Source organism: Seriola lalandi, unplaced genomic scaffold (assembly GCF_002814215.2).
Source record: "Seriola lalandi dorsalis isolate HSWRI2012SDOR001 ecotype SW California unplaced genomic scaffold, Sedor1 jcf7180002054578, whole genome shotgun sequence".
Taxonomy (NCBI): Eukaryota; Metazoa; Chordata; class Actinopteri; order Carangiformes; family Carangidae; genus Seriola; species Seriola lalandi.
In genome coordinates this window covers 1,029,522-1,056,371 of record NW_019525131.1, presented here as the reverse complement: position 1 = coordinate 1,056,371, position 26,850 = coordinate 1,029,522, and the positions used below count along the sequence as shown (strand labels likewise).

General features: G+C 40.9%; 1 protein-coding gene across 1 annotated transcript in view; it reads left to right on the top strand.

Annotated features, from left to right (window-relative positions):
- The window catches only part of uvssa (UV-stimulated scaffold protein A), a 63,834-nt gene extending 39,451 nt beyond the window's left edge, over positions 1-24,383 (top strand). Inside the window, 6 exon segments of the mRNA XM_087177027.1 lie at positions 9,799-10,006; positions 12,124-12,252; positions 14,549-14,732; positions 14,813-14,924; positions 21,404-21,569; positions 22,038-24,383. Coding sequence (XP_087033153.1) covers positions 9,799-10,006; positions 12,124-12,252; positions 14,549-14,732; positions 14,813-14,924; positions 21,404-21,569; positions 22,038-22,131 — 893 coding nt within the window. The 3' untranslated portion in view covers positions 22,132-24,383.
- Positions 24,384-26,850: the final 2,467 nt, after the last annotated feature.

Below are 26,850 nucleotides of genomic sequence, written 5' to 3'. Positions count from 1 at the left end.
GTCCATGCTCGGCAACCATCAAACCTAACTGACCTGGAGATGTTTTGTAAGGAGGAATGGTCCAAAATACCTTCATCCAGAATCCAGCCACTCATTAGAGGCTATAGGAAGCGTCTAGAGGCTGTTGTTTTTGCAAAAGGAGTCTCGACTGAATATTGATGTGATTTTTCTGTTGGGGTGCCCAAATTTATGCATGTCTAATTTTGTTTTGATGCATATTGCACATTTTCTGTTAATACAGTAAACTACATTTCACTACTGAAATATTGCTGTGTCCATCAGTTATTTGACCCAATGATTTATAAATGAAAATAATGGAAATTGTCAGGGGTGCCTAAACTTTTTCATACCACTCTAAGTGACTTTGAGCACAGCATGGTTGTTGGTGCCAGACGGGCTGGTCTGAGTATTTCAGAAACTGCTGATCTACTGGGATTATCACACACAACTATCTATAGGGTTTCCAGAGAATGGTCCGCACAACATGACAAACACAAACCTTGAAGCAGATGGGCTACAGCAGCAGAAGACCACACCGACACCAACTGAGGCTACAATTCGCATGGGCTCACCAAAATTGTACAATATAAGATTGGATTGCCTGGTCTGATGAGTCTCGATTTCACCTGTGACATTCGGATGGTAGGGTCAGAATTTGGCGTAAACAACATGAAAGAATGGATCCATTCTGCCTTGTATCAACGGTTCAGGCTGGTGGTGGTGGTGTAATGGGGTGGGCGGATATTTTCTTGGCATACTTTGGGCCCCTTAGTACCAACTGAGCATCCTTTCAACGCCACAGCCTACCTGAATATTGTTGCTGACCATGTCCATCCCTTTAGGACCACAGTGTACTCATCTTCTTCTGAAGGCTACTTCTAGCAGGATAACGTGCCATGTCACAAAGCTCAAATCATCAAACTGGTTTCTTGAACATGACAATGATTTCACTGTACTCAAATGGCCTCCACAGTCACCAGATCTCAATCCAACAGAGCACCTTTGGGATGTAGTGGAATGGGAGATTCGAATCATGGATGTGCAGCCGACAAATCTGCAGCAACTGCGTGATGCTATCATGTCAATATGGACCAAAACCTCTGAGGAATGTTTCCAGCACCTTGTTGAATCTATGCCACGAAGAATTAAGGCAGTTCTGAAGGCAAAAGGGGGTCCAATCCAGTACTAGCAGGGTGTACCTAATAAAGTGGCCGGTGAGTGTATACCATCATGCATTGTGCTTGTGCTGAAAGAAAGAAAAACTGAGTAGTGCCTGAAAGTCCATGTTACAAATGAGCTCACTGTATAGTCCTCTAAATAGAAGTATATACTGTCGATAGTGAGGAGGGAGGAGTGAATGATTGAGTGATTTCAGACACAGCCAGAGAGACTGGTTTGAACCTGTCCGTCTGTTTTATTGATGGGATGACATCGACTGCAGTCTTTTTATTCCTCCGCCCCATCAACAGTCAGAGGAGCCATATTGTTTTCAGGTTGTTTGTCCGTCCTGTTCTTGTGGACATGATATCACCTTGACAGAACTTCTTCACATTTGGCACAAATATTGACTTGGACTCAAGGGTGAACTGATTAGATTTTGGTGGTCAAACATGAAATGTCAAGGTCCCAGTGACCTCACAAAACATAATTGGCCTTGTGAATGCGATATCTCAGTAACGCCTTGAAGAAACTTCTTCAAATTTGGCACAAACATTCACTTGGACACAAGAATGAAGTGATTAGATTTTGGTGGTCAAAGGTCAAAGTCAGTGTGACCTCACAAAACACTCTTTTACCCATAACTCAAGACTTCACACAGCAATTATGACAGAATTCCGAATGATGCGCTGCAAGTGGCAGCAAGTCCTCGTAGCTCGTAGTTTTTTTGCAGCATATTAATGTATTTTTTGTCGATTGACATCTTTATTATATGTTGTTGTCTCTCATGAATATCTATAATAATATCTATAATTTCATAAAGATGGTTAATATTTTTTGATATACACTGCTCAAAAATATTAAGGGAACACTTAATCATCACAGTATAAGACTAAGTCAGTTACACTTCAGGGATATCAATCTGTCCATTTAGGAAGCACAAGTGATCGTGAATTAGTTTCACCCGCAATGGAGAGGCCAAAGCAAGACAACCCCCAAAAAGGGAATGGTTTTGTATGTGGTGGCCACAGACAGTTGCTCTCTCCTGATCCTTCCTGACTGATTCTTCTTTAGGTTTGTGTTTTGCTATTGTCCTTGTCACTACTGGTAGCATGAGGCCCTACCTGCAGCCCAATCAGGTTGCACAGGTAGTCCAGCTCCTCCAGGAGATCACATCCATATGTGCAGTCACAAGAAAGTTTGCTGTGTCTCCCAGCACAGTCTCATGAGCATGGAGGAGATACTAGGAGACCGGCGGTTACACAAGGATAGCTGGACAGGGCTATGGAAGGACATCAACCCAGCAGCAGGACCGGTACCTGCTCCTGCGTCATGAACGTTATGCTGCTTGTAACATCATCCAGTATGACCGGTTTGGTGGTGGGTCAGTGATAGTCTGAGGAGGCATATCCTTGGAGGGTCGCACAGACCTCCATACCCTGACTGCTGTACTGGGATGAAATCCTCAGAGCGATTGTCAGACCTTACACTGGTGCAGTGGGCCTTGGGTTCCTCCTGGTGCAGGACAATGCCCGGCCTCATGTGGCCAGAGTGTGTAGGCAGTTCCTGGATGACGAAGGCACTGATGCCATTGACTGGCCCTCACGTTCCCCTGACCAAAATCCAATTGAGCAACTATGGGACATTATGTATCGGTGCATCCAACGCCGCCAAGTACAGCCACAGACTGTCTGGAGCTCACAGAATCCCTGATCCTAGTCTAGGAGGAGATCCCTGCAGAACACCACCCACCGAGTCATCAGCAGCATGCCCAAATGTTGTCAGAGTGTATACAGGCACACGGGGACCCTACACACTACTGAGTCACATAAGGCGTCGCCGTGAGGAAATTCATGTAAGTTGGCTCAGCCTGTGATTTCAATTTTTTACTTTGATTTTTTGTGTGATTGTGAATCCAGCCCTAAATGGGTTGATGATTTTGGTTTCCATTGACTGTTACATCATTTTGTTCTCAACAAATTGTTCAATGTGCATCAGTAAAGATTTTCAACTTTAATAATTCGTATATCAAGATCCAATATGTGATTAAAGGGTTCCCTTGATTTCTTCGAGCAGTGTATTATGATTCTGGATAAACAGGGATGTAACGTGAAACTAGTCTGCATGAAGGAGGAACACAACCACAAGGAGGTGATTTTAGTTTAAAATTAGAATTACAAATATTACAAATGTAAAAACACATTTAAAACATGATTTATTTTTACATTTTAAAAATATTGATTTTTGGAACTTTAACAACCTAAAGCAAAAACCAGGCACCGTCAAACAAATGGTGATGATCCACTCAGGATGTTACAGTGAAGGAGAGCATCATGAATGTCTCAGCTAGCCCACAGTGAGATGGGTAGTGGACTCTCCCTGTCTCAAAGGCTGGTACTGATGTTTCAGTATGTGGTTTAGTCCGATCTGGATTTAGCTGCGACTGATTGTTTATTTTTCCCTTTGTATCTTTGATGGATATTTTCCCGTCAACACATTCACCTCCACACACACAGTCATCACTGGCTACACATGAATGGCTGTTATAGTATTGTTCCTGATGCATTGGACTTGTATGGATCATGTCTGGCCTCCAGGCAGTACAGAGGGTCAGAGGTTAAATGCTCAGGTCATTAACCACCTGCTTGTTCGTGTTATTGCTGTGTCAGCTACACATCAACACGTTTATTGTAAATATGAGATTTGAATCCTGTTAATATGATTTTCAACAGATATGAGGAGGCTGCAGGCGACAGTGAACAGAGCTGCTTTTTCAGCCACATTCAGACTCCTAACCATCACTCACACAGACTCATATGTTTGTGTTTATGTGTCTGTGTTAATAACACGACAACACAACAAGCTGGCTGGGCTGTTATTGCTGGCTCAGCCATGCTGTTGTGGCTGTGAGGTGACCCTTGACCCCTGCTGTGTGCTCCCTAACAGCCCACTGCGTGATTATATTCACACTGAGCCTCTTCTTTACCTGCGAACCCACCCACTCCCCTCCTCCCTCCCTTCTTCTTCCCCTATTACTAATCAATTAGACACAAAAGTAATTAGATTGTATCTGATGGGTCCAAAACAGCTGTGTGTGTGTGTGTCAGGGTGATTAGTGAGTGAGATCATTACAATCTACAGGGGCCATACCAAATTAACAATATAACCTCTTTAATGAGCCCCTATTAGCCCAGTATCCACATTTTACCACACACACACACACACACACACACACACACACACACAATCTATTTTGAAACAGAAAGAAATAGTGAAAGTTATTAAGGCCTGAACTCAAACGATGTTTTTGTGTTGCAGACATTTTCTGCTCGTTCACGAAACATACTAATTCTGCAGCTTCAGTTGCAGGAAACACATCTTCATATGCCTCTGATGTGTCTATTCTTTACTTTTTATATGAATCTTTGAATCAGCACATGCTCACTTTCAAATTGTATTCATCTGTTTTACGTTGTGTTGATCTTTTTCTTATTGTTCCCATGATAAGACCAAACCAACAGTGTGTTATTACCCACCTCTGAGCTGGACCCTGTAGTTTTTTAACTAATGTTACCAAAGCAAGACTATTTTCAGCTGTGGATAGATACATATTTGTTGTGCTGCTGAGTATTTAATTCAAAGATATCCACATTTGCTTCAAAATAATGTTTTGTAGTATGTGAAAACATAAAGGTGTGGGTCATATATTTATTTGTTATTGTTATATGTTTAATGCAGTTGGTTGTACTCTCTACTGTATCTTTGTAAAAGTTATTAGATATTATTCAATATATCACACATCTTTTGTAATAGTTGGAGAAAACATAAACTAGTTATGTAAAAGCATACAATATACTTTATTAGCAAATGAAGAAATTGCAGAAATCAATGTGCATAATTAGTGTTCATTTCAAAACCCCATTAGGAGTCTGTTCAGACCAACACTCATAAAAATCAGGCCAACAACAATACATTTTCTGCTTAGAGCAGCCAGCTCTATAAACACTGACAGACTGTGAGAGAGTGAGCGAGTGAGTGATCAACACCATTTCCTCCTCGTTGCTCTATCAAAATGATTTGATGCGAACATGCAGTGCTGACAATGTAGCGCCCAACTTTCCAACCCTTTAGTAAAAAATTCTTTAAAACCACGTAGCGATTTCTTGGACAAACCTTGACTGAAGAGAGTCATCAGTGTTACCTTGCAAGGTCAGTCTTTCCCTCCACACACACAGCTTTCTCTGCTTACCACATTGCAGCTTAAGTGATTGATCTTCTGACTTTCTCTGTGAGTGATCATGTTACAGTGAACGTCTTTAACTGATGTGTTTGGTGATGTTGTCATGACGTTGTGGTTATAAAATCTGGATTTTAGCAGCAGCTTGAAGTGACTGATGGTTAACATGTAGTCTTAATGGACCCAGTTCACTCACTGTTTCAAACTTGTTTTTAAATAAAGTTTTAACTGCTCCACAAAATATGGATAGTTTCCAGATAGTGTGTTAAAACTTTTAGCTAGCTAGCTTGCTACTAATTTCACTGTTATGAGTAGTTGCTTCAGCAGTTACCTGTTAGCTTACCAGCCACAGTAGCTAGCTTCTGCCCCTCCTATACTTTATCTAAATATAAAAACATCTACAGTTCAGACAGTGATACAAATACCAAAGGTGTAAAAGGTCTAAAGAGAGAATCATAAGTTTGTCAGACCAGTCTCCCCACCACATCAATTCCTCTTTCCCTGTCACTTTCTGTGATTACAATAGTCTTTCTTTTGCTCTCTGTCCTGATCTGACTCTTTTCATCTCAGCCAGTCGATTACATTCATTATTTTTCTACATGTCCTCTCCTCTGTCCTAGCTCCCTCTGTCCTCCTCCACCTTTCTTCGGTAGCTGTTTTTTCTTCCTGACCCTCTTCAGCTGCCACAGCATCTCTGGTTGACGCCTGGAAATATTCAAAACAAATGAATTGGACACTGGTGTATGTAGACTATATGATGATAATGATCCTATGGATCATAGTCAATATACAGGAATAAAATGTGTGCTCATCAATCTGAGCCTCTTTGGTGGTAAACAATGAAGCTAAGCAAGAATCAAGCCCAGTGATTTTTAAGTGTATGGAAGATATTCCAAAGAGGAGGAGTGTGAATGTGGTGAGAAAATAGAGGCCAATTTTGGACGCCAAAGAGAGCTTGAAATAAGTATTTTTTAACAGATAGACATACGAAAGCTGCAGGCTGCCTTCCTGTTGGTTGGTTAGTAGACATAGGTTGTAGCAGCTGTCACATTGTGAGATGGTCATTGTTATTTTGACACTGTCAGATTTTGTCCCAAGCACTTTGATTGCAATACCGTGATAGCAGCCATCTTTTAGCTTCTCTCAGAAGTTGGCCTGGGACCAGGACAAACAGGGCGTAAAGACGCAGATCCAAAGGGACTTTCACAGGTGCTGGATCAAATTGACAGAGCCTGATGAAGATCCCTGTAGAGCGAAACATTGCTTAATCAAAATTGCTGCGAGCTATTAGCACAGTTTGTAAATCCTTTTACTGACTCTCATCACCGTTCTGTGCTAGCAGCCGTGCTAGCAGCCGTGCTAGTCATCTTCTTCCAAAGAGGAAAGTTTCAACATCTGGTGGATCCATGACATGAAGAACTGAGGAACTACCCAGTGTTGGTGTGCTGTTCCTAATAAAGTGCTCGGGGAGTGTATATCTCTTTCCCTTTCTCTCCTCTTTCCTCCCCTCTGTCCTGTTCTGTCATTCTGATTATCAGTCGTCTTATCCCTATCTCTGCTGTCAGGACACTATCTCTCTTTCTCAAATTAACATTTTAATTACAAGCCCTGCTTAACCCAAGAAAATCAATACCTCTTTCCGCCTTTCCTCTCTCTTTGCTTTCTCTCCCCTGTACCCCCTTTTCTCTTTTTTCTAATCCTTTTCTTTGAGCCCCCTCCACTCATTTTACACACATACACACACAGTCCCACCACAGTCAGACACACACAGCTACACCACTTTCCTCCCATTGATCTGTGTGTCTTAACATCCATGAAATCCAGACAAACCTCTACCATTTTCCTGGTTTGAGGTTGAGTCTGTGTTTCATCATGTGACAGAGAGAGAAGGAGGAACTATAGATGGCGAAGGAGGTGAAGTAAGTTAGAGAGAGGCCGTCACCTGACCACTGACATACCTGGTTATGTTAAATGCCTCACTGTAAAAACTGTAGGCCACAATGGACAGGATCATAACAAGGAATTTATATGGTTTCAGGAGTCCCCTCAACACACACCCCTTACCACAAAAAAAGTCTCTTAATTTTTTGTGATTAGTTAGATTTTTTCATTCTGTATTTATTAAGTATTCAGTTATGCCTCGTTTAAGTTTCATTTCTCATCTTGAAGATTTAAATCTCATAGTGAGTCGTCAGATTATTATACAGCTGTGTGGAGTTTTAGTGTCTTTCAGCTCCCTGTTTTGGTTTTATAGCCCGCGACTCCCCACTTTCATCAGCCTGCTTACAGCTGTATGAGCACTGTGCTGCTAATGCCTATATCAACTTAAAGTGATGTGTAATTTTAAATTAAATTAAACTACTGTAAGGTGTTAAAGCTCAGTGTTCTGTGTGCAGTGTGTTGTGCTGCCTCTACAATGCCAGAAAAACAGTTTAAAGGTCCCATATAGTATAAAGGTAGATGTCCATGTGTTATTTGATTATAAAGCAGGTCTAGGTTCTATATTAATGTGAAAGTATCAAAGCGCTCAGTCCACAGAGAAATGCACAGCCTGTATTCAGAAATTGAGCCTTAAAACGAGCCATCAGGACTTCTGGAACTTTGTGATGTCACAACAAAGCAGTCACCAAATCCCACTCACCTGGACCCAACATCCAGTGTTTACCTGAAATGTGCTATATTTTTATTGGATCACTCAGAAAACAGTCGGCCAATCAGAGGAGAGGCTCAGAGCGTCCTCTCTTCTGATTGGCTCACTGACCTGTTGTTACTAGAGCTCCAGAGAGAAGCCTGAGAGAAGAGATATAAAACTACACTGAGATGGTTTTGGGTTCTTAAAACCACAAATATATCTTCTTATGGGTCAACACTTCAAATAAAATCTAATTATTTCGATATATTCTGGAAATCAAGCTAGTGCTAGCCTGTGAGTCGGCAGCTAATGTTAAATTGAATCTTCTGTGCGAGAGGAGTAGCACACGACAAGAAGTATTCATGTTTTGATTGGCAGCTGTGAACTCCTGCCCCTGACTCTGGTTGGTTAGAGGGGCGAGGCTGTCTCAGAGGGGAACATATCTGGTTCCAAGTGATTGACTAATGGCTTCATCTCTACTTGAATTAACTGACAGATTTCAGCTGCACTGTTGTGGACTTTGAGCAGTGAAACTGAACCAGTTGCAGAATCCTTTTTGTTTTTATCTGAGATACAAATCTCAGTGACAGTGTATCATCTTTATTAGAATATCTGATACAAACAGCAATAATCTTTAACACATAGAGCCCAGCCTTACATAGAAGCTGACTAAAGACCAGTTTCTTATTTAAATTATTAGTTTAATTCAAAACAAGGTTTGTATTTAACAGAAACATGTTTCTTATACTCCATGTGTTTTTGTTTGTTTCTTCATCAGAAATCAGCTAATTTGACTTTTTTGTATCTGAATAGCTTTTATAAATAAAACACTAGTGATAAATACCAGGGTCAGGCAAATAGACGTTGGCACTGTCAATGGCTGATGGGTCACACGGCTGTGAATGACCTGTGTTAAATAAGCCGTAATTTTGCTATTTCTACATAGCTAACACTAGCATTAGCAGCTGTTTACTTACCAGTCTATAAGAAACGTCAAAAGTTCAGCATCAAACTTCATTCCTTTACTCACCAACAGCTGTCTCCAGAGGTGTAAACAAACACCAATCTTAACTCTTGTCTCTATCACATCTTTTCTTCTACTGAAGTTAGCATGCTAACCAGCTAGCTCGACCCTGTCTCCTCACTGTAGCCTCCAGTCTGTCCTGAAGACGTAGCTGCTCAGAGTACGTATTATAATCTCTTGTATTATAAAGACAATGATGGCTGAAGCTGTTGTCAAAAGACAATCACCACCACCTTCTCCTGATAACACACCACGTTCAGCAGCAGAGAAAACTTACGGGGAGAACCTTTAAACAAATATTGTTACTGACTCTTTTTTGAAAATGTCTAGCTCTGCAAGTTTGACACCCGTCCCCCCCTGTTGTTGGATCAGCAGCTCTCAGCTTACTCCTCCCTCTGATCTCACCTGCTCTGTTTACGTCTTCCTCAGTCCCCAGAGATCCTGGTGTTCGACCACACACACACACACACACACACACACACACACACACACACACACACACACTGCATGTTTGAGTGTGCATTACTTCCTGTCAGCACTATGAATGTTTGACAGTTTGTTAAGAGACAAACAAGTCAACTGACTTCATATCTGACCACTTAAGATACAATATATATAGATATTTCTAGATTGTAATTCAGTAATATAAAGTATAGGTTGTATTGACCCGACGTGTGTCATGAGGATGTGTCCCGTCACATTAAAGTCTACAGTCTGATCTGAACTTCCTCTGGTCTCTGTTGGCAGGTTTGGATCCGTCTCCTTCCACTTCAGCAGCACCTGTCACAAGAAAACCTCCTGCTAAGAGACCTGCAGCTCTTCCCCCTCAGCCTCTCTCCTCCTCCTCCTCCTCCAGGTGTCTGAAGCGTCTCACAGAAGAAGAGCAGGATCCGACCTGTGCAGCCGCAACACTACGGGTGCTCAGACAGACCCTCCCTCTGCATGCAGAGTCCAGGTGACAAGTCCTCCACTTAACCTCCACCTTCTGTAACCCCCTTTTATAAGCCCCTGGTCCACAGCTCCCCTCTCCCTTCACCTCTTCTTCCTGTGTTCCTCTTGTTCTCCCACCTTTTCACCTCTTTCCCTCCTTCAGTCACCTTCAGTCATCAGCACACAGGTCCAGCTTTACGCTTTCTGTCCCTCTTACTTCTTCTCACCTTGTCTCATTTAGCCTTTACAGCTCTGGTCACGTGACGCTACTCAGCTGATTACTGGGACTTGAGTCTCGAGAGAGACTTAAATTAACATGGTTCTTTTAAAGGACTAATGCGCAGGAATTATTGGCCTGTAGTGGAGAAGTTGCAAATTGCAGCCAACTGATCGCCCTCCCCCCACTTTCAGAGCGTGTAGGAGAACGTACGGTGGCATTCAGATGATGTAAAAACAGGACAGGTCCTCTCTGGAACCAGTGCTTTGTCTGCTCTGGGCTCCTGTAGAAAGATAGAGGGGTCTGGGTAGATATAAAGGGCTCATTCTAAGCTAATGATGACAATTATTAGTTTCAGGTGATTATTAGACACTAATGAAAGCATAATGATGAATTATATCCAACATAAATCCTACACACTTGTCCTTTAAGAATAGTAAAGGTTTTAGATTTATCGTTTGTGTGATTTGAAACCAGTTAATAACTTTAATCCCAAAGCCTGAAAATAGATAACAGCTATTTTTTATTTTCTTTTTCTTTTCTCTTTTAAAGAGAACACCTAGTATAGAGGTGATACTGATAATATTTTGTCGACTAAAATATACGTCACATCTTACAACGTCTCCATAGCAACGTTTACAGCGTTTACAATGTTTACAGCCTACTGCCTCTTCCTACCGCCGATAGGTGGCTAATCTTGAGTTTCAGACCCCCGGTAAGATAACCATGGATAAATCCAAAAAAAGAAAAGCGTTGGAGGAAAATAGAGAGTTTAATTCTGAATGTCTCGACGGTTGAATGTTGTACTTCCTGAGGATAAAAACAGAAGACGATGATTGCACACTGAAATGGACTTGAGTCATAATTAAATACAAACTGGCCTGTTCTTATGTTTACTCTTCTTAAAGCTATTAGGCTGCAGCTATATGTTTTATTTATTTCAAAGTGGGTTACTTATTTTTTTTTTTAATCCTTCACAAATAACAGAATGACTTAAATAATCCTGCACAGTTCTGTGTTTTATTAAAAAGTAGATATACACATGCCAGTGTTTTTTTCTCCTATTCATAAGAGTTTGGTGTTTTCCTTTGTTATAACAGGTAAAACAGCAATAATATGTCAAGTTTTTTTTGTAGTTCTTTAATTTCATAAATGCATTTTATAAATAGTGTAACTATATATAAAACATGCTGTGTTATCTTCATTTTAACGGTAAAGGAATAGGTTTTGCGGCTTCAGAGGATTTTCATTTGTGGGAGAGGAGCCAAAAATGGCTGTTTTAATAATAAAGGTTGCAGACCCCTGGTTTAGAGGAATCACCTTAGTGTCAGATGTTCACCTTAAAATCAGACAGGTGTGATAGGATCAGAGGAGGTCCAGTTCAGGCCCAGATAGGAAATTGTATTTATAGTTTTGGATCATTAAATAGATATTTTTTAATATAAGTGTTGTTCCAAGAATCTCATGATTTGAAACTCGTTGAAGTTTCTCTCTTGAGGAAAAACTTTAATTCTGAACATGAATGTGAAAACAGAAGTAAAGGTCTAAATGGCTCAGTTCTGTTGTTGTGTTGTACACTGACTTCTGAAAGCAGTATCATCCATCATCAGGGCTGAAGGGCGTCGCCCCAAGAGACCAGGCTGATTAAGCCGAGACATATTCACACAGAAACACTCAGTTCAGTTTTTTCCATTTTTAAGTCACACATTCAGATGTGTGTGTGCACATAGCTGATGAAAACCTCCAGTAAATAATGAAGAAGTAGAAGAAGAACAAGCAGTAGTGAAACTGCTGCCTCTCTGCATTAAACACACACAACCTCAGTCCTCTTCTGTCAGGTCAGTGTGTCAGTCATCATGGTAACCTCCAGGTGGTCTCTGTGTCTGTTGACCACTGTGTTGAACCGGTGTCTGTCTCTCCTGCAGCAGCTCCACTGATCCCAGTTCATCTCAGTCCAGTTCAGACCAGAAGCCTGTTGATGCTCCTGTGGTTCCGTTTGGTTTGGACCTGTACTACTGGGGCCAGGAGCAGCCCAATGCTGGCAAGATCATCAAGTAAGAACAACACACACAGACACACACACACACGACTGTACTGTGTAAGAGGTAAGATACTATAATTATCATAACTCTTTCGTGAAAACATCATCAGAGTGTCTGAATGAATGTCTGCATCCATGGTGCATATGTACAGGCTCAAAATTAGGGTCAAAAAGGTTCTGAGCTTGTAAGGTGATGTTGACAAATAATTCCACAGTTTGTAAATCAGCCTTAATAACTTTATTCAGGTTTATACTTGTGTGTAGTATGGCAAGCCGCTTTAACATTTAATGGCTAGTCTGGATATGCATTACTGATATCCGTAATTCAATTCTTCCTAGTCAAAATGAACATTTCAGATATCCACAATGAAATTTTTCCAATCCACAATTGTCATTTCAGATATCCACAACTTTATTCTTCCCAGGACAAATGATGTCACTTTTCCCATTCATGTGTATGGGGTTTCTAATTACAGATATCTTTAATTCAATTGTAGATAGCCACAATACCAAATATGGATATCTGCAACTAAATTATGACTATCCATAATTACAGTTTGAGATATCTACCATTTAATTCTGACTAGTCATAATTCCAGTTCAAGATATCTTCAACTCTCGTCAATTAAAGATATCTATACTGTCCATTTTAGATATCTTAAATTATGTTATAGATATCTTGAAGTGATTTGTGACGAATTAAATTGTAGACAACTCAAACTGGAATCATGAATAGTCATAATTTTAATTGTAGATATCTATTATCAAGTTATAGATATCTTCAAATTAATTTTGATTAGAGATATCTCAAATTGGAGATATCTTTAACTTTCATTTTGCCTAGTCAAAATGAAATTACAGATATCTTGAAATAGAGTTATGACTAGGCCAGTGGCGGCTGCTGATCTTATAATGAGGGGAAGCTCATTCTCGGCCTACATCATAAAATGTGTCCGTTTATTTATATGTAAATTCGCAGAGTGACAGAAGAGAGTCGCCAAACACAACGCTAGTCGTTTTTAACAAAGACAAAGTCGCTGAGGATCAGTAACGTCTCCAGATCAACTCCGAACAACGGAATGAAAAACTTGAAAACTGCTCCGGTGGATGCTTATACTTCAAGATCGCTGATTCGCTCATTTCGCTGTCAATCAAAAAGGGACTCAGCCTCAGACAGATCATCCAATCATCATGCAGAAGCCGAGCGTCCGGGCCAGCCCACTGTCCCATAGACCCCCGGAGACGCTGAGCGTCCGATGGGCGGGACAAAGCCCAGCATTTATCCAATGACCGTCTAGTTTGGCTGCAGTGGAACAACCCGCTCTATACTTCCCCATTGAAGTCAGGAGACGCTCGGCGTCTACACTGTGTACAGCTCTGTGATGAATGAGAAGAAGTCGTGTCGGTTACCTGTGATAAGTAGCTGATTCTGAACAAAAGATGAACGTGTTCTAGCGCATATTTAGTCAATGAAATGTTCACACAACAGCACATATTTGACCACTTATTTTGTTGACATTTTAGGGGAAGCTGAGCTTCCCTTGCAGTCTTAGAGCAATCGCCGCTGGACTAGGCGAATTGATGTTGCAGATATCTGTAGTTTTGTCTGAAGTCATGGCAAGTAGGAGGAGCGGCTTGCCATAGGCGGGAGCAGCTTGCTATCGTGTGTCTGGAGAAAATAAATCTTCAATGCGACGTAAATTTCTACCCTAACCCATCCATTTCAGTTTTGTGAAATCTTGCTTTGTCCAATAGTCTGAAAAACGTTTTCTGACTTTTGAGAGTTTTTGCTAAATTCACGTTTCCATTTCTGGTTTTTAAGTTCCCAATTTCAAATTGCGCATTAATAAGGTTAATAGAAACACACCTTGTGTGAGTGCTTTTGTGAACAAATGTACCGATATAGAGCAGAAAATGTGAGTAAAAATTAAAGCACTCAAAGTTACAAGTATGAATATTGAACCTGTGTGTGCACCTGAATCTGATTGGACAATGGCAGTCCAATTGCAAGGCAGAGTCCAATCAGAGGGCAGGTGGTTCTGTTACCTTCGCCTCATGGATGATGGTTTTCTGCTCCACATCTGTACACAAATACAAATCTGTTTACAAATATACATCTTTTCTTCACATATGTAAACATGAATTTCTGCAGATTTATTTTACAAGTTGAATTACAATTCCAAACATCACCTTACAAGCTCCCTCTAAACATCCTCTACATTTACAGTTTGAGCTCTCATAGAATATGATAACAAACCCAGACATGGATTACTGAACACTGTTTGTTCCCACGTTTGCTACCTGTGCAGGGCGGCCTCCCAGCATCAGTTCTGGGTTCCCTGTGAGGTGGAGGAGGAGGTGGAGAATGAGCAGCTGCTGGCAGAGAGCAGGAGCAGATACATCTCCTTCCCTGGAAGCTTCACTCCTGTCACCCATCACTGCAGAGCTCCACTCGGTAACGGGAAGCTGTGTCAGAGGCAGGACCGACTCAAGGTAACAGACAAACACACCTATATCTGTACTGTAAATGTGTATGTGTTTGTGTGTTTGAACTGTGACCCTGTTTCTTTCAGTGTCCTTTCCATGGCCGCATCGTTCCTCGAGGCCAGGATGGTCGACCCTTCAGGCAGGAGGACCGACTGAGGGAGGAGCAGGAGGAGAGGAGGAGGAGGGAGGAGCAACCAGGTGAGAAGCCACACACACACACACACACACACACACACACACACTCCCTCCCTCATACAGCTTCAATTGAAACGCTAGTGTAGCTCAGCTTCCTTTTAATATATACCTGTCCACAAGTAACACCTGTAGGCTGGACTTAAGGTGTGATAGTCTGGACTCTAAACACTGGTTCTCTGTGGTGACCAGGTTGTGCAAACACACATTAAGATTCAACAAATTAGAGCTCCACAAGAAAAAACACAGTAAATACAACAAAGAACAACAGAAGGTGGACAGAGGCTGAAACACTCAGACCAGCGGTCAATGTTACAGCCGCAGAGACATACAGTGTAAACTCAAATCATGTAAATACTGTACAGGATTTCAATTTTAACAGTTTAACCAAGTAATACCTGATCAAAGTGGCTAATTATTCATCGTTATACATAAACAAATAACTATTTTTTTGGAGCTTTCAGTTTTGTCTTAGAGTGTTCCTGTCATTGAGTCATCAGAATGAAATCTCCAGAAACTCTTTTTTTTTTTAAATCAAATCATAGTTTCTAAGATCAAAAATGTAATTAAATGCTCAGTAAAATATTATTTATTCTCTATATATCAGTATTTATATTACTCAAAATCCACTTACTTACCTTTTTCCAGAGCTTTCTCCTTTATATGCTGTATATACTAGTTGTTGTATATTCGTTGTGGTCCAGAAGCTCAGACCAGACTGTGTTGTATAGTTTTAAAGAATATTTTGGCTCATTGTGAAAGTTGATGTTTGAGCTTGGAAACAGTTGGAAAAAAAGACCTTGGATCAACTTTGACTGTCTAGCTTTGTCTGGTGCTTTCAGCCATTGTCTTCTGCTGTGGATGTTTTTGCCCAATAACAAAATTCAAGGTCAACCTGAGGAAGACTGTGAAATACTATTGAAAGTACTGGAGAAAAAGCTAGTAAGTGGACCTTGAGTCCAGTTTCCTTTTTGCTTCACTTTAAGAAGACACTGGTCAAGTTTCCCCACCAGTGGTGTTGATGTGTCTAAGACAAGTTTGTGAGTGACTGGTTTTGATGGCTGGACCTGGTTCCATCAGGATCAGTGTGAGTCCAGTGTCCAGTCCCTGGACCAATAGGACACAATGAACAATGAGAGTTTGTAAAGCCAGAGATAGTCTGCTATACACATTATCACTGTCTCTGTGTGTGTGTGTGTGTGTGTGTGTGTGTGTGTGTGTGTGTGTGTGTGTGTGTGTGTGTGTGTGTGTCCATTGCATGAAGTCCAGTGAGTTGTGAAATAGCATCTTTTGTTACCAACAACACTATTGATCCACAAGTCAATCTCACACACACACACACACACACACACACACACACACAAATCAGTTTCACAGTGAGGGGACAGTTGCCTGAAACACTTGATGGACCTTTAGCCTCAGCTCCCTCTGTCGTCACCCATGAACACACACACACACAAATATACAGTGAGGTTAAACTGAGAGACACTGTGAAGGTCAGCTGACACCAGTTCCCATAGCAACAGATATGGGGCCTACATGTGATGTTGTTAAACCCTGTATGGTCAATCTTTTAGTTATAATGAGTTTAATTGAAGTTGACAACAGACACTGGTCTGATTGATGCTGCTTTAAATCACAGTTTTGTTACATGATGACTGTCACACTGTTAGACTCTGACTCTGGTCTTTCACTGATGTGTGTTGGTGAGCGGTACAGTGAATATTGTTCCTGCTTTTGTTGATAAAGTGTGTTGTGTTGTTAATGTTATGTGTTCCTGAGCACACTTTAAATCAGTCTACACTTCAGTCTGGATTTCCACTGTCTGTTTATGTTGAACTTCACTGATTACAACTGGCTGAGTTGGTGGAAAGCTGGTGGGGGATCAGGTGACTGTGACTCCTGCTCACCAACCGCTTCTGCTGGAGTCACTGGTGCAGTGATCATGACCTCATCAGAGAAAGTAGTTGCACTCTGTCCACCACAGGACCAGCATACTCCATATGTAAGTCTAGAACATGGTGAGATGTGAGGAAATGGACTGCCAAGCTTCTTTTGTGTTTCAATAAATACTGAGTTTGTCCGTCACTGTGAACAGAGGTTTATGATTCAGAGGATCATTTCAAAGTTCAGAGGGAAGCAGAATCAGATCTGCTCAGAGTCAAATACAAAGGTTGAGTCACCTGTTCATGTCCTTTACATTTACTTTTCTAGTCTGTTGCAATAATCTCAACACTTTTTCTCTCCACTGCATCTCAGTGTCTTCAGCTGTAGATGGAGAGGTGGTGGATTATGTGTCATCTCATGTGAAGCAGGGCTGATGTATCAGCTGATATTATCTTATTGCATATGTATCAGTATTGGTGTATATGTCAGGTACAGCTGGGTGATATGACTTAAAATCAATATCATGATTATTTCAAACTTTTACTTTGATTATGATTAATGATCGATCACATTGGTGATTATCAGTCAATCTCTCTCTCTTTCAGTCATGTTCTCTTCATATTCTTCAACGTTATTGTGTCCAAGTGATTAAACTAGTTGGTTGTGTTACCTTTGGTCTCTGTCCATGTCACATTCACCACTGTCTGATAGTCGAGACTGATAAGAGCCAATCAGGAAAAGAGGCTAAGTCATCGTTCTGTCTGTCCAAACTACAACACAACCTGGAGTTTTCAAACTAAAACTGGTCCAGCAGAGTTTCTAAAAGTCAGTTTTAAGGACTGAAGTCTCTGGAGTCTGGACTCCAGGAGTAAATGTAGAAGAAGAGATGAGTTTTCAAACTAAAATGCATCAGTGTGGATGCAGACTGAGGCTCAGTGTTTGTGTCACCAGCTTCACTTTGGCTGAACGTGCACATGAGGTATTGTATGTTTTAAAGGGACAGTTCATGAACGCAGCATTGAGGAAAGTATGAACTGAATGAACAGACATGAGGAAGATGAAGTCAGTGAGAGGGTCTAGATGTCAGTAGCTCTACTGTCAGAGGATCAGTAAGAAGAACCTGCAGCACAGACATGATGTTAGAAACAGAAACAGCTGATCCACCAGATCAGAACAGGTCACAGTCCTTCACATCTGATTCTGACTCTTCTTTCTTCTTTTTTCTCCTTTCTGTCATGTGTTTACTGTCAAGTATTAATATTGGTTTAGACCTCAATCCACTATCAAGCTATGATCATGTGATATATGAAACTGCAGCTGACTCCTGGTTCATGACCTTTGACCTACTACACTCTTTTACAGTGTTTAAAAAAAGCATCGTCCCCCTCTCAAACATGTCAGTCTGAAACACACAGACAGCCAGTCCTGTTATTTACTGTGTAAACCCAGAACCAGCAGAGGGAAGACACACGTCCACACGGTGTCCACACAGGAGGACACCGTGTCAGGAAGCAACACACGGTGTCCACACAGGAGGACACCGTGTGTTGCTTCCTGACAGGACTGAGCCTCTTATTGTCTGCTGGTTTGTCTCTGAGATGCTTTGCTACACCGTGCTTCTCTGGATTCACACACTGTCACACACACACACACACACACACACACACACACACACACACACACACACACACACACACACACATACACAGGGTCCCTGTGCTTAGAAATGCAAAGCTGAGAGACATCTGAACAAACCAGAGACCCCAGATGCCTTAGTGGATGTGTGTGTGGCCTGGCCCCTGTGCAGACACACACACACTCACACACACACACACACACACACACAGACACCAGCTGGAGGTGCTAAGAGGTGTTGACAGAGAGGAGAGCCCTGCTGCAGCAGAAATTCAGACGACTATCTCTCTCTTCTCTTCCTCTCTTCTCCTCTCCTCTTCTCCTCTCTTCTTCTCTTCTCCTCTCTTCTCTTCTTCTCTTCCCTTCTCTTCTCTTCCTCCCCTCTCTTCTCCTCTCTTCCCTTCTTCTCTTCTTCTCTTTTCTTCTTCTCCTCTCTTCTTTCTTTATGACCCTTTTTTATTTTCTTTATTGTCTTTCATTTATCCTTCTTGTTGTTTTTCTCAAACTCCCCAAAGATCACAATAACAAAGTAATATAGGGCACACACCTTCCACACACACATACACACAATGTAAATGCAGCTGCTCTTCTTTTAGCAGTAATGATTCTCCTAAATACAGCAGCTGCTTTTCAATTACTGCTGCTCTGCCTGTGTGTGTGTGTGTGTGTGTGTGTGTGTGTGTGTGTGTGTGTGTGTGTGTGTGTGTGTGTGTGTGTAATGAGGGATAGTTGAAGGTCCAGTCAGACCCAGGGTCAGCCTCACTGATTAATGACCACACACACACACAGATCAGGGGTCAGTGTTTTGACAGAGGCTTCAGTCCATCACCATCACAGTGTAATTACTTTGCATTACTGCAGCTTTATCACTAATTCCTCCTCAGTACGTCATTAAGCAGAGTGTGTGTTCGTTTAGACCGTCATTACTCCACATTACACACACTTTTAATTTATCAAATGGAATTATGGCATCACAATTTTCATTAACACCAGAACTGGATCCAAATGAGTCAGTACAACCCAATGTTTACTGCTCATGCTCTGTAACACTGGAGCTATGAACTCGTTTGTGTTATCAGCTGCACTTACTTACACTCCTCAGTCCAATCACTTTCTGTGAAAGTTTGAGTGTTAACTGCAGCACATAGAGAGGAACACTTTAATGAGGACTGGACTTCATTTGATTTAGATTCTGTTTCAGTCTTGTGACTTGTTGATCATTTTTAATTATATCTGAATTATGTGAATATTGTTGGTTTTAATCAGCAAACACTGGTCCAGTTCTGTCAGTGAAGTCTTGGTCTTGTTGTGCAGCTGTTGCAGCTGTGAACATCTACACTGAGATTCAGTAATCCTGATGTCACATAAACATTGATACAGTGGCCTAAGAGTAATGTTTATAATAAAATAATCCATCCATTTTCTTCCGCTTATCCTCTAGTAGGGTCGCGGGGGGGCTGAAGCCTATCCCAGCATCCTTTCGGGCGAGAGGCGGGGTACGCCCTGGACAGGTCGCCAGTCCATCGCAGGGCAAACACATAGAGACAGACAATCATTCACACTCACAGCCACACCTATGGTCAATTTAGAGCATCCCATTAGCCTAGTATAATAAAATAATAATAATAATTTTATTTATACAGCACCTTTAAAAACAGGGTTTGACATTAAGGCAAAGGCCACACCAATATAACAACAGAAGTCAGACAGTGAGGTCGAACAACAGCAGTACAATGAGGTGAACAATACAGTTTAACTTGATAATGTGACAGAAGCTTATGTTCTATGCTGGTCTGTGTCTGTCTGTGTGTGTCCATGGAACAGGAGGTGGAGCAGGTTGTCAACCAATCAGAAGGTTGGTGGTTTGATCCCTGACTCCTCCAGATCCTGAACCTCAAACTGCTCCCACTCATCAGTGTGTGTGTGATAGAAAAGTTCTGAGTGAATGTGTGAGTGAACGGGTGAATGTGGTTTATAGTGTAAAAGGCTGTGAGTGGTAGATGAGACTACAAAAGTGGGATCGTAGATGACTTTAGTTGTAGTTTATTCAGGTTTAGTGTTAGCTTCTTTTACTGATGTTGTAGAAAGAGAAGATGCTTCTCGTTGATACACAGTGGTTCTCAAACTTTTTCACATCAAGGACCTAAACTGACACAAATCAGACCACAGACCTCTATCTGATCAGATCTTTGCTTTTGATGTTTTTTACACACAGTGTTTGAACCCAAGATCAAAATAGTCAGGCATTCTGTCATTGTGTTACCTATAGATGGAAATATAGTGAAAATACATTATTTCCCTTTTTGCTGGGTCCCTGGACCCCACTTTGAGAACCACTTCATTTAAGCAGTAATTGTGGACTGCATTTATGTTGTGCTGGTCTGACTGTGTGTTGGACACTTCAACATGAGCACAGGAGGATCCAACCAGCAGGCCTGAGACCTGCTCCACATCCTCAGCCACAGCAAGACGTCTGGCGCAGTGTCGTTGTTTCTTTTGTTTGTTTCATGATAGAAATTGATAAACATTTCATTTTCAACGGTTCTTTTTATCATCGAAAACAGTTGTCAACATGTAACAGAAATAAGTATCTTAACACAGATACTCAGAACCTGTCTGTCTATGTGTCTGTCTGTATGTCTCTTTCTGTGTCTGTCTGTGTGTCTGTCTCTCTGTGTGTTTGCCTTTGTGTCCGTCTGTGTGTCTCTCTCTGTCTGTCTGTCTGTCTGTCTGTGTGTGTGTCTGTCTGTGTGTTTGTCTTTGTCTCTGTGTGTTTGTCTTTGTGTCTGTTTGTGTGTTTGCCTTTGTGTCCGTCTGTGTGTCTCTCTCTGTCTGTCTGTCTGTCTGTGTGTGTGTCTGTCTGTGTGTTTGTCTTTGTCTCTGTGTGTTTGCCTTTGTGTCTGTCTGTACGTTTGTCTTTGTGCCTGTCTGTATCTGTCTGTGTGTCTGTCTGTGTGTTGCAGAGTGGCGTGATGCAGAGCTAATGCGAGACATTGAGGCAGCAACAGGAGAGAACCTGGGCTCTGACAGAGTACGTAAAGGGAAGAAGAAGAAGTTCCCCAACCTCAGTGACCTGAAACGGAACGCCAACACATCCCGCTCCAGGCTGGAGAAGAAAGTCTTCAACAAGTACGTTCAGGGATGCATGAGGCAGCAGCTGTGTAGTTTTCTGTAAGAGTTCCTACTGTTATAAAAGAGTGTGTGATGAGTCCATCAGCTCTGTATTGATCCATACTCAGATATGATCATAGTGTGGATAGAGAGAGGAGAACTGAAACATTTACCAGTTGTTAATAAAAAATGTCCAAATCGCATTTTGAAACCAGGTGTATGTTAGTTTGTATCACAGTAACTCACACACTTCCATAAATCCACATCAGCATTGGCCAAGTGTCAATTAAACCAACTCTGAGGTGAACTTTTACTCTTCAGTACTTATCATATGTAACTGCAACCCCATAATGCAACACTTTTTCTGTACAGCAGGTTTGTGTGGCAAGATGTAACCAATTATCTGTGTGTGTGTGTGTGTGTGTGTGTGTGTGTGTGTGTGTGTGTGTGTGTATGTGCGTGCGTGTGTGTCTGTATGTGTCCCAGGACCACCGTGCGTAGAGTGGCTCAGGTGATGAGTAAAGCCGACAGAAGAAAACACGAAAAGTTCTCCAACCAGTTCAACTACGCTCTGAACTGACCTGCAGTCAGTTTACTTTCTGTGACTGAGGGACATGGACAGAAAGAAGGATTCACATTGATACTGTGTGTGAACCTGATCACCAGATAAATATGACTGCTGTAATACTGAAAACATTTGTGCGAACATTATATGCAGTTTGAATGATTTGAGCCGTGTTTGATTAACCTTTGTAAGAACAGGACTGTGATCATTGATCACTGATCATTGATCTGATGTGTGATGAAAGTTTGATGATGATTTACAGACCGTACCTTAGCAGCGCCTGACACACTGTTGATGCCTAAGACATTTCTTGGTCTCATGTATCGGCCGCACTTCTGTATCTGTCCAGTTTTAATTTTTATAACTGACTCAATTTCTACTCTTTCTCTCTTGTTATCTGGTTGAATTTATTGTTTATATTTGTTTTCTGTGTTTTTGGGATAAAGTCATGTAATGTACTGCAAAACAGCATCATGCAGATTTGTACCAGAAGTTAACTGAGTCTCTGTCCTCAGTCAAGTCCAAGCTGCTGCTTTGCTGCTACTAAAACCCTGATTTTCTAACCATGACATCGTTTGAAAACTTCACCAAACACATCAGTTAAAGACAAAGACTGAGCTGTGACTTCAGCTGTATTTTCTGTAACATGATCACTCACAGAGAAAGTTAGAAGAAACACAAAGTCCCTGAATCTAGCAACAAAGTCTCTAAGTCTATCAGTTGTAAACGCCCTCTAATAGAAACTGTTTGAGCCAATTCATTTTGAAAGAGCAACGGCCAATTAGGAACTCCAACAGCCAGCCGACCAATGATGATGTAAGTTCATGACTCCAGTCACGTGGCTTTCAGGTGACCAATGGTGTAGTCAGTCACTCAGTCAATCGGTGGCATTGGTGTTTACAGGGCCCTGCTGTTGCTGTCTAGCCAATAACTGAGAGTGAATGTGGTCATTAGTGTATGAATTCAATCAGAGTGTGAATTATAAATTTATAATCGGGGTCAACTTTTTCTACAGGGTGAAAGGGAATCCAGTTTCAGCACAGGCATATGTTTCAGTGAACTGAAGTGTTACAGAACTTACAATGTTGTCTTTAACTAAAACTGTCGAGTGGAAAGTAGAATAAAATGGAAATACTAAAGTACAATTACCTCAAAATTGTACTTAGGGTTGCCACCATTTATGTGAAAAAACAAGGGATGGTGATGTGACGTAGATCATATATGACATTTTATATTGGTAATGGAATGGCATCAACTAGCTAATATTAGTATTAGTAGTATTCAGAAACTCAGAAGGTAAGAAAGTAAATTGTATTAAATAAGCTAGATAGTTAGGTACTGCTAATTATATTTATAGTGTCTGTGCAATCACTGGTAAGTGTTTCAACCCCCCATTCTGTTGTTCTTACCTCTAAGTCTTAATCAGGGGGGTCAGACCCCTGCAATCCCCCCTGTGATTCGAACACTGATTAAGTCTCATATTTGTATTTTAATCTGGTAAAATTGATTCAATCAAGCCAGAACTGATATTTAAACGTTAGAGTGAGTGAAGGTAATAGATGTTCTTATAGTCAATGTATCATCAATTGATTTCTGTCAGATGAAAGTCAGCAGTCATACTAAAGAAGCAGCAGAGGCTGAGATATCCTGACTTTTAGTCCCTAGTAGTGGGCAAACTCCGAAATAACTGGATTCTACATTTCCCATAATGCAACCAGTAACAGCAACTTCTTCATTAGGTCTACCCTGCCTGCTAAATACCCTCATCTTTTAAACTCCATTCCTCCTGTATGTTTGTAACAGCCCTCTCCTATCTGAAGCTGGGAGAACCCTGATGACATCACTGTGACATCATCAGAGTTATTTCACCAGTCTGTGGTACAGACTACAGACTCCAGACTGTGCGTGTGTGTGTGTGTGTGTGTGTGTGTGTGTGTGTGTGTGTGTGTGTGTGTGTGTGTGTGTGTCTTTTTACCCATCATAGAACTGACAGGTAAAAAACAAGGTCAGTAGAGGGAAACCTTCCGGCACAGAGTAGTTCACTAAAGGAGTTCACTCTCTGTCACTCAGGTTTGTTACCTGTACCCCTTCAGAAACTGGACTGTGCCCATGAACCTCCAGCTTCAACCTACAGGTGTAGCCTCCACTCATTATTCATTTTGGGATTAAGACATTCCTGGGTCTCTGACTGGCCATCTCCTTCTCCTGACTATGAAAAGGATAATTCATTTTAGTTTGTAATTATTAATAAATTAAATTCAAATGTATTTGTGTGGAACCATCTGTACATAAAAACAGACTAAAACATATTCATGCATACACGAAAATACACATATACAAATTGTACATATACAGTGTGTTAAAGCTGGACTGAGAAGTCTTCAGTTTGGATGTAGGATCTCAGATGAGCAGGTAAACTGATCCAGTCTTCAGGTCAGTCTTACCTGACAGTGAAGGTGCTCCAGGTAGATGGAGGAGATGTCCTTATTGTGACCTGAGAAATCAGCTGTGATGGTAACTGACAACATGTCTGAGGAATAAGGATTGAGGAAGTACCTTCATGTTTCTCTCAAGTGTAACACCTGTAATATATAAACAATGTAAATAGTCTTAGTCATTTATTAATTGTGACTGTGTCAGTGCTTTGATGATGATGAGCTTCAGGGTAGGACTCTGGTTTAATACAGATACAGAATGAGGTTAGACACACAGTGTTCAAACTCTGGTTTGTAATTCTATGAAGTAACCAGCTGTACATACATCACATGCTGCTTTTCTCTATGGAGTTTACATTGAATTCAACATATTTCTTGACCTGATGTAAAACAGTTCGAAAGGAGCCGAAAAGCTAAACTCTCCTCTTAGTGAACTGATACTGTGAGCTGCACTTTGCTGCTTTGCATCACAGTCTGATAATATGAGATGTTGCATTTCATTCATCCTAACATTGATGAGGATGAGGATGATGAAGTGGAGACTGGTCAACACGTCTTATTCCTTCAATAGGAAACATGCTTGAGCGATAACACTAGTACTGCACATGCTCAGTTTGGCCCCTTTCTGCACCAGGAAGATAAAAGACACATTCAACATCTGCTGCTGAAGTTATTGAGAAATCTTTTTGGAGGAATGAAAGTTTTTTCATCAGCTGTGGTTTTGATCTTTTGTCTGAGTTAATCAAATCTTAATTTGGTTTGAATCATTGTGTTGACTTAATTGACATGACGTGTCAGTGTGTTCAGCCATCATGCTGACAAGGACAAGATGGTTGCAACAAGTCAGCTACAGTATGTTTCAACATTTTTTGTTCTAAATAGTCAATATATGCAGTTAATTATGTCACATAGCACAACACATGCAACAATTACTGCTCATTAATCCATAAGAAATTACAAATATATTAAATAGATACATTTTGCCTGTGTTCAAAACAAAATTCAGTAACTGTTCTTTGATAAATATTACTAAATAAATAAATAATACTAGAATTTTATTATATAAAGAAATTATAATATTATTGTAAAACAATGCATATATTCAATACTATGCATGAAATTTAATTTAGGCTATTTTCAAAATGTTTCAACTCCCAGGGTTTGGGTCATTTGCAATATCTGAATTTGTATTTCATATAGTCTAAAGGTCTCTGTCCATGTGTTGTTTGATTATAAAGCAGGTCTAGTTTCTATATTAATACTGTGAAAGTATCAAAGCCTCAGTCCACAGAGAAATGCACACAGCCTGTATTCAGAAACTGAGCCTTAAAACCAGCCGTCAGCACTTCTGGAACTTTGTGATGTCACCGCTCTCAGCCACGCCACAAGCCCCGCCCACCAAGCACAACCATCCAACCTTCCAGGATTTAGTTTCTCTGAGTGTTTACCTGAAACCTGCTATATTTTTAGTAGATCACTCAGAAAAGCCAATCAAAAGAGCGACTCAGAGCCTCCTCCCTTCTGGTTGGCCCACTGATCTAGAAAGATGTAAAATTACACTAAGATGGTTTTTGGTTCTTAAGACCACAAATATATTTTCTTATGGATCAACACAATAAAACACAGGAGAAGAGGAAAATATGGAGCTTTAAAAGGAAAGCAGTGGATTTACCTGCAAAACTGAAGGAAATTAGCATGAAGCTTTGGTGAAGTGTCATAAAATTCACTTTCAACCATCTGCACGAGTATCCCTGATCCCTCTCACTGACTCTGCAGCATGGCATCACAGACACGGAACCTGAGCCCAGAACCTTCCTGCTCTGAGGGCAAAAACCACTTCAGATCCACTTCAGGTTGTTTTGATTAAAATGAGTTCACTGGGCTGTTTCAGTGTTTAATTGTCATCATTTTAATATCAAAGACAATATCATGTTGATCTGAGGTTTCAATACATCCAAGATTTTCTGGAAACTGTCAACAAAGTCAATAAATAACAGAAGGAGTCCAAATGAAAACAACCACAGCTGGAGATACACAGTACTGACAATAGATCAAGCCATTCCTTAAGTCATAAATAAACATTCAATATTCATACAGACTTTTTCAAAACAAAGAAATCAGCTATCAGTCTAGTACATAGTTTAAAACAGCATTCAGAGGAGCTACAAGTAGATTTATGTACAGGTTCTGTTCATATTCACATTCTATTAAAATAATCCATTCAAATTAAAGCCTCCAAATGTTGGTAGTAAAAAGAGCAGAGCTCACCCAGACAGTCTGTCTCTGGGGGGGGGGGGGG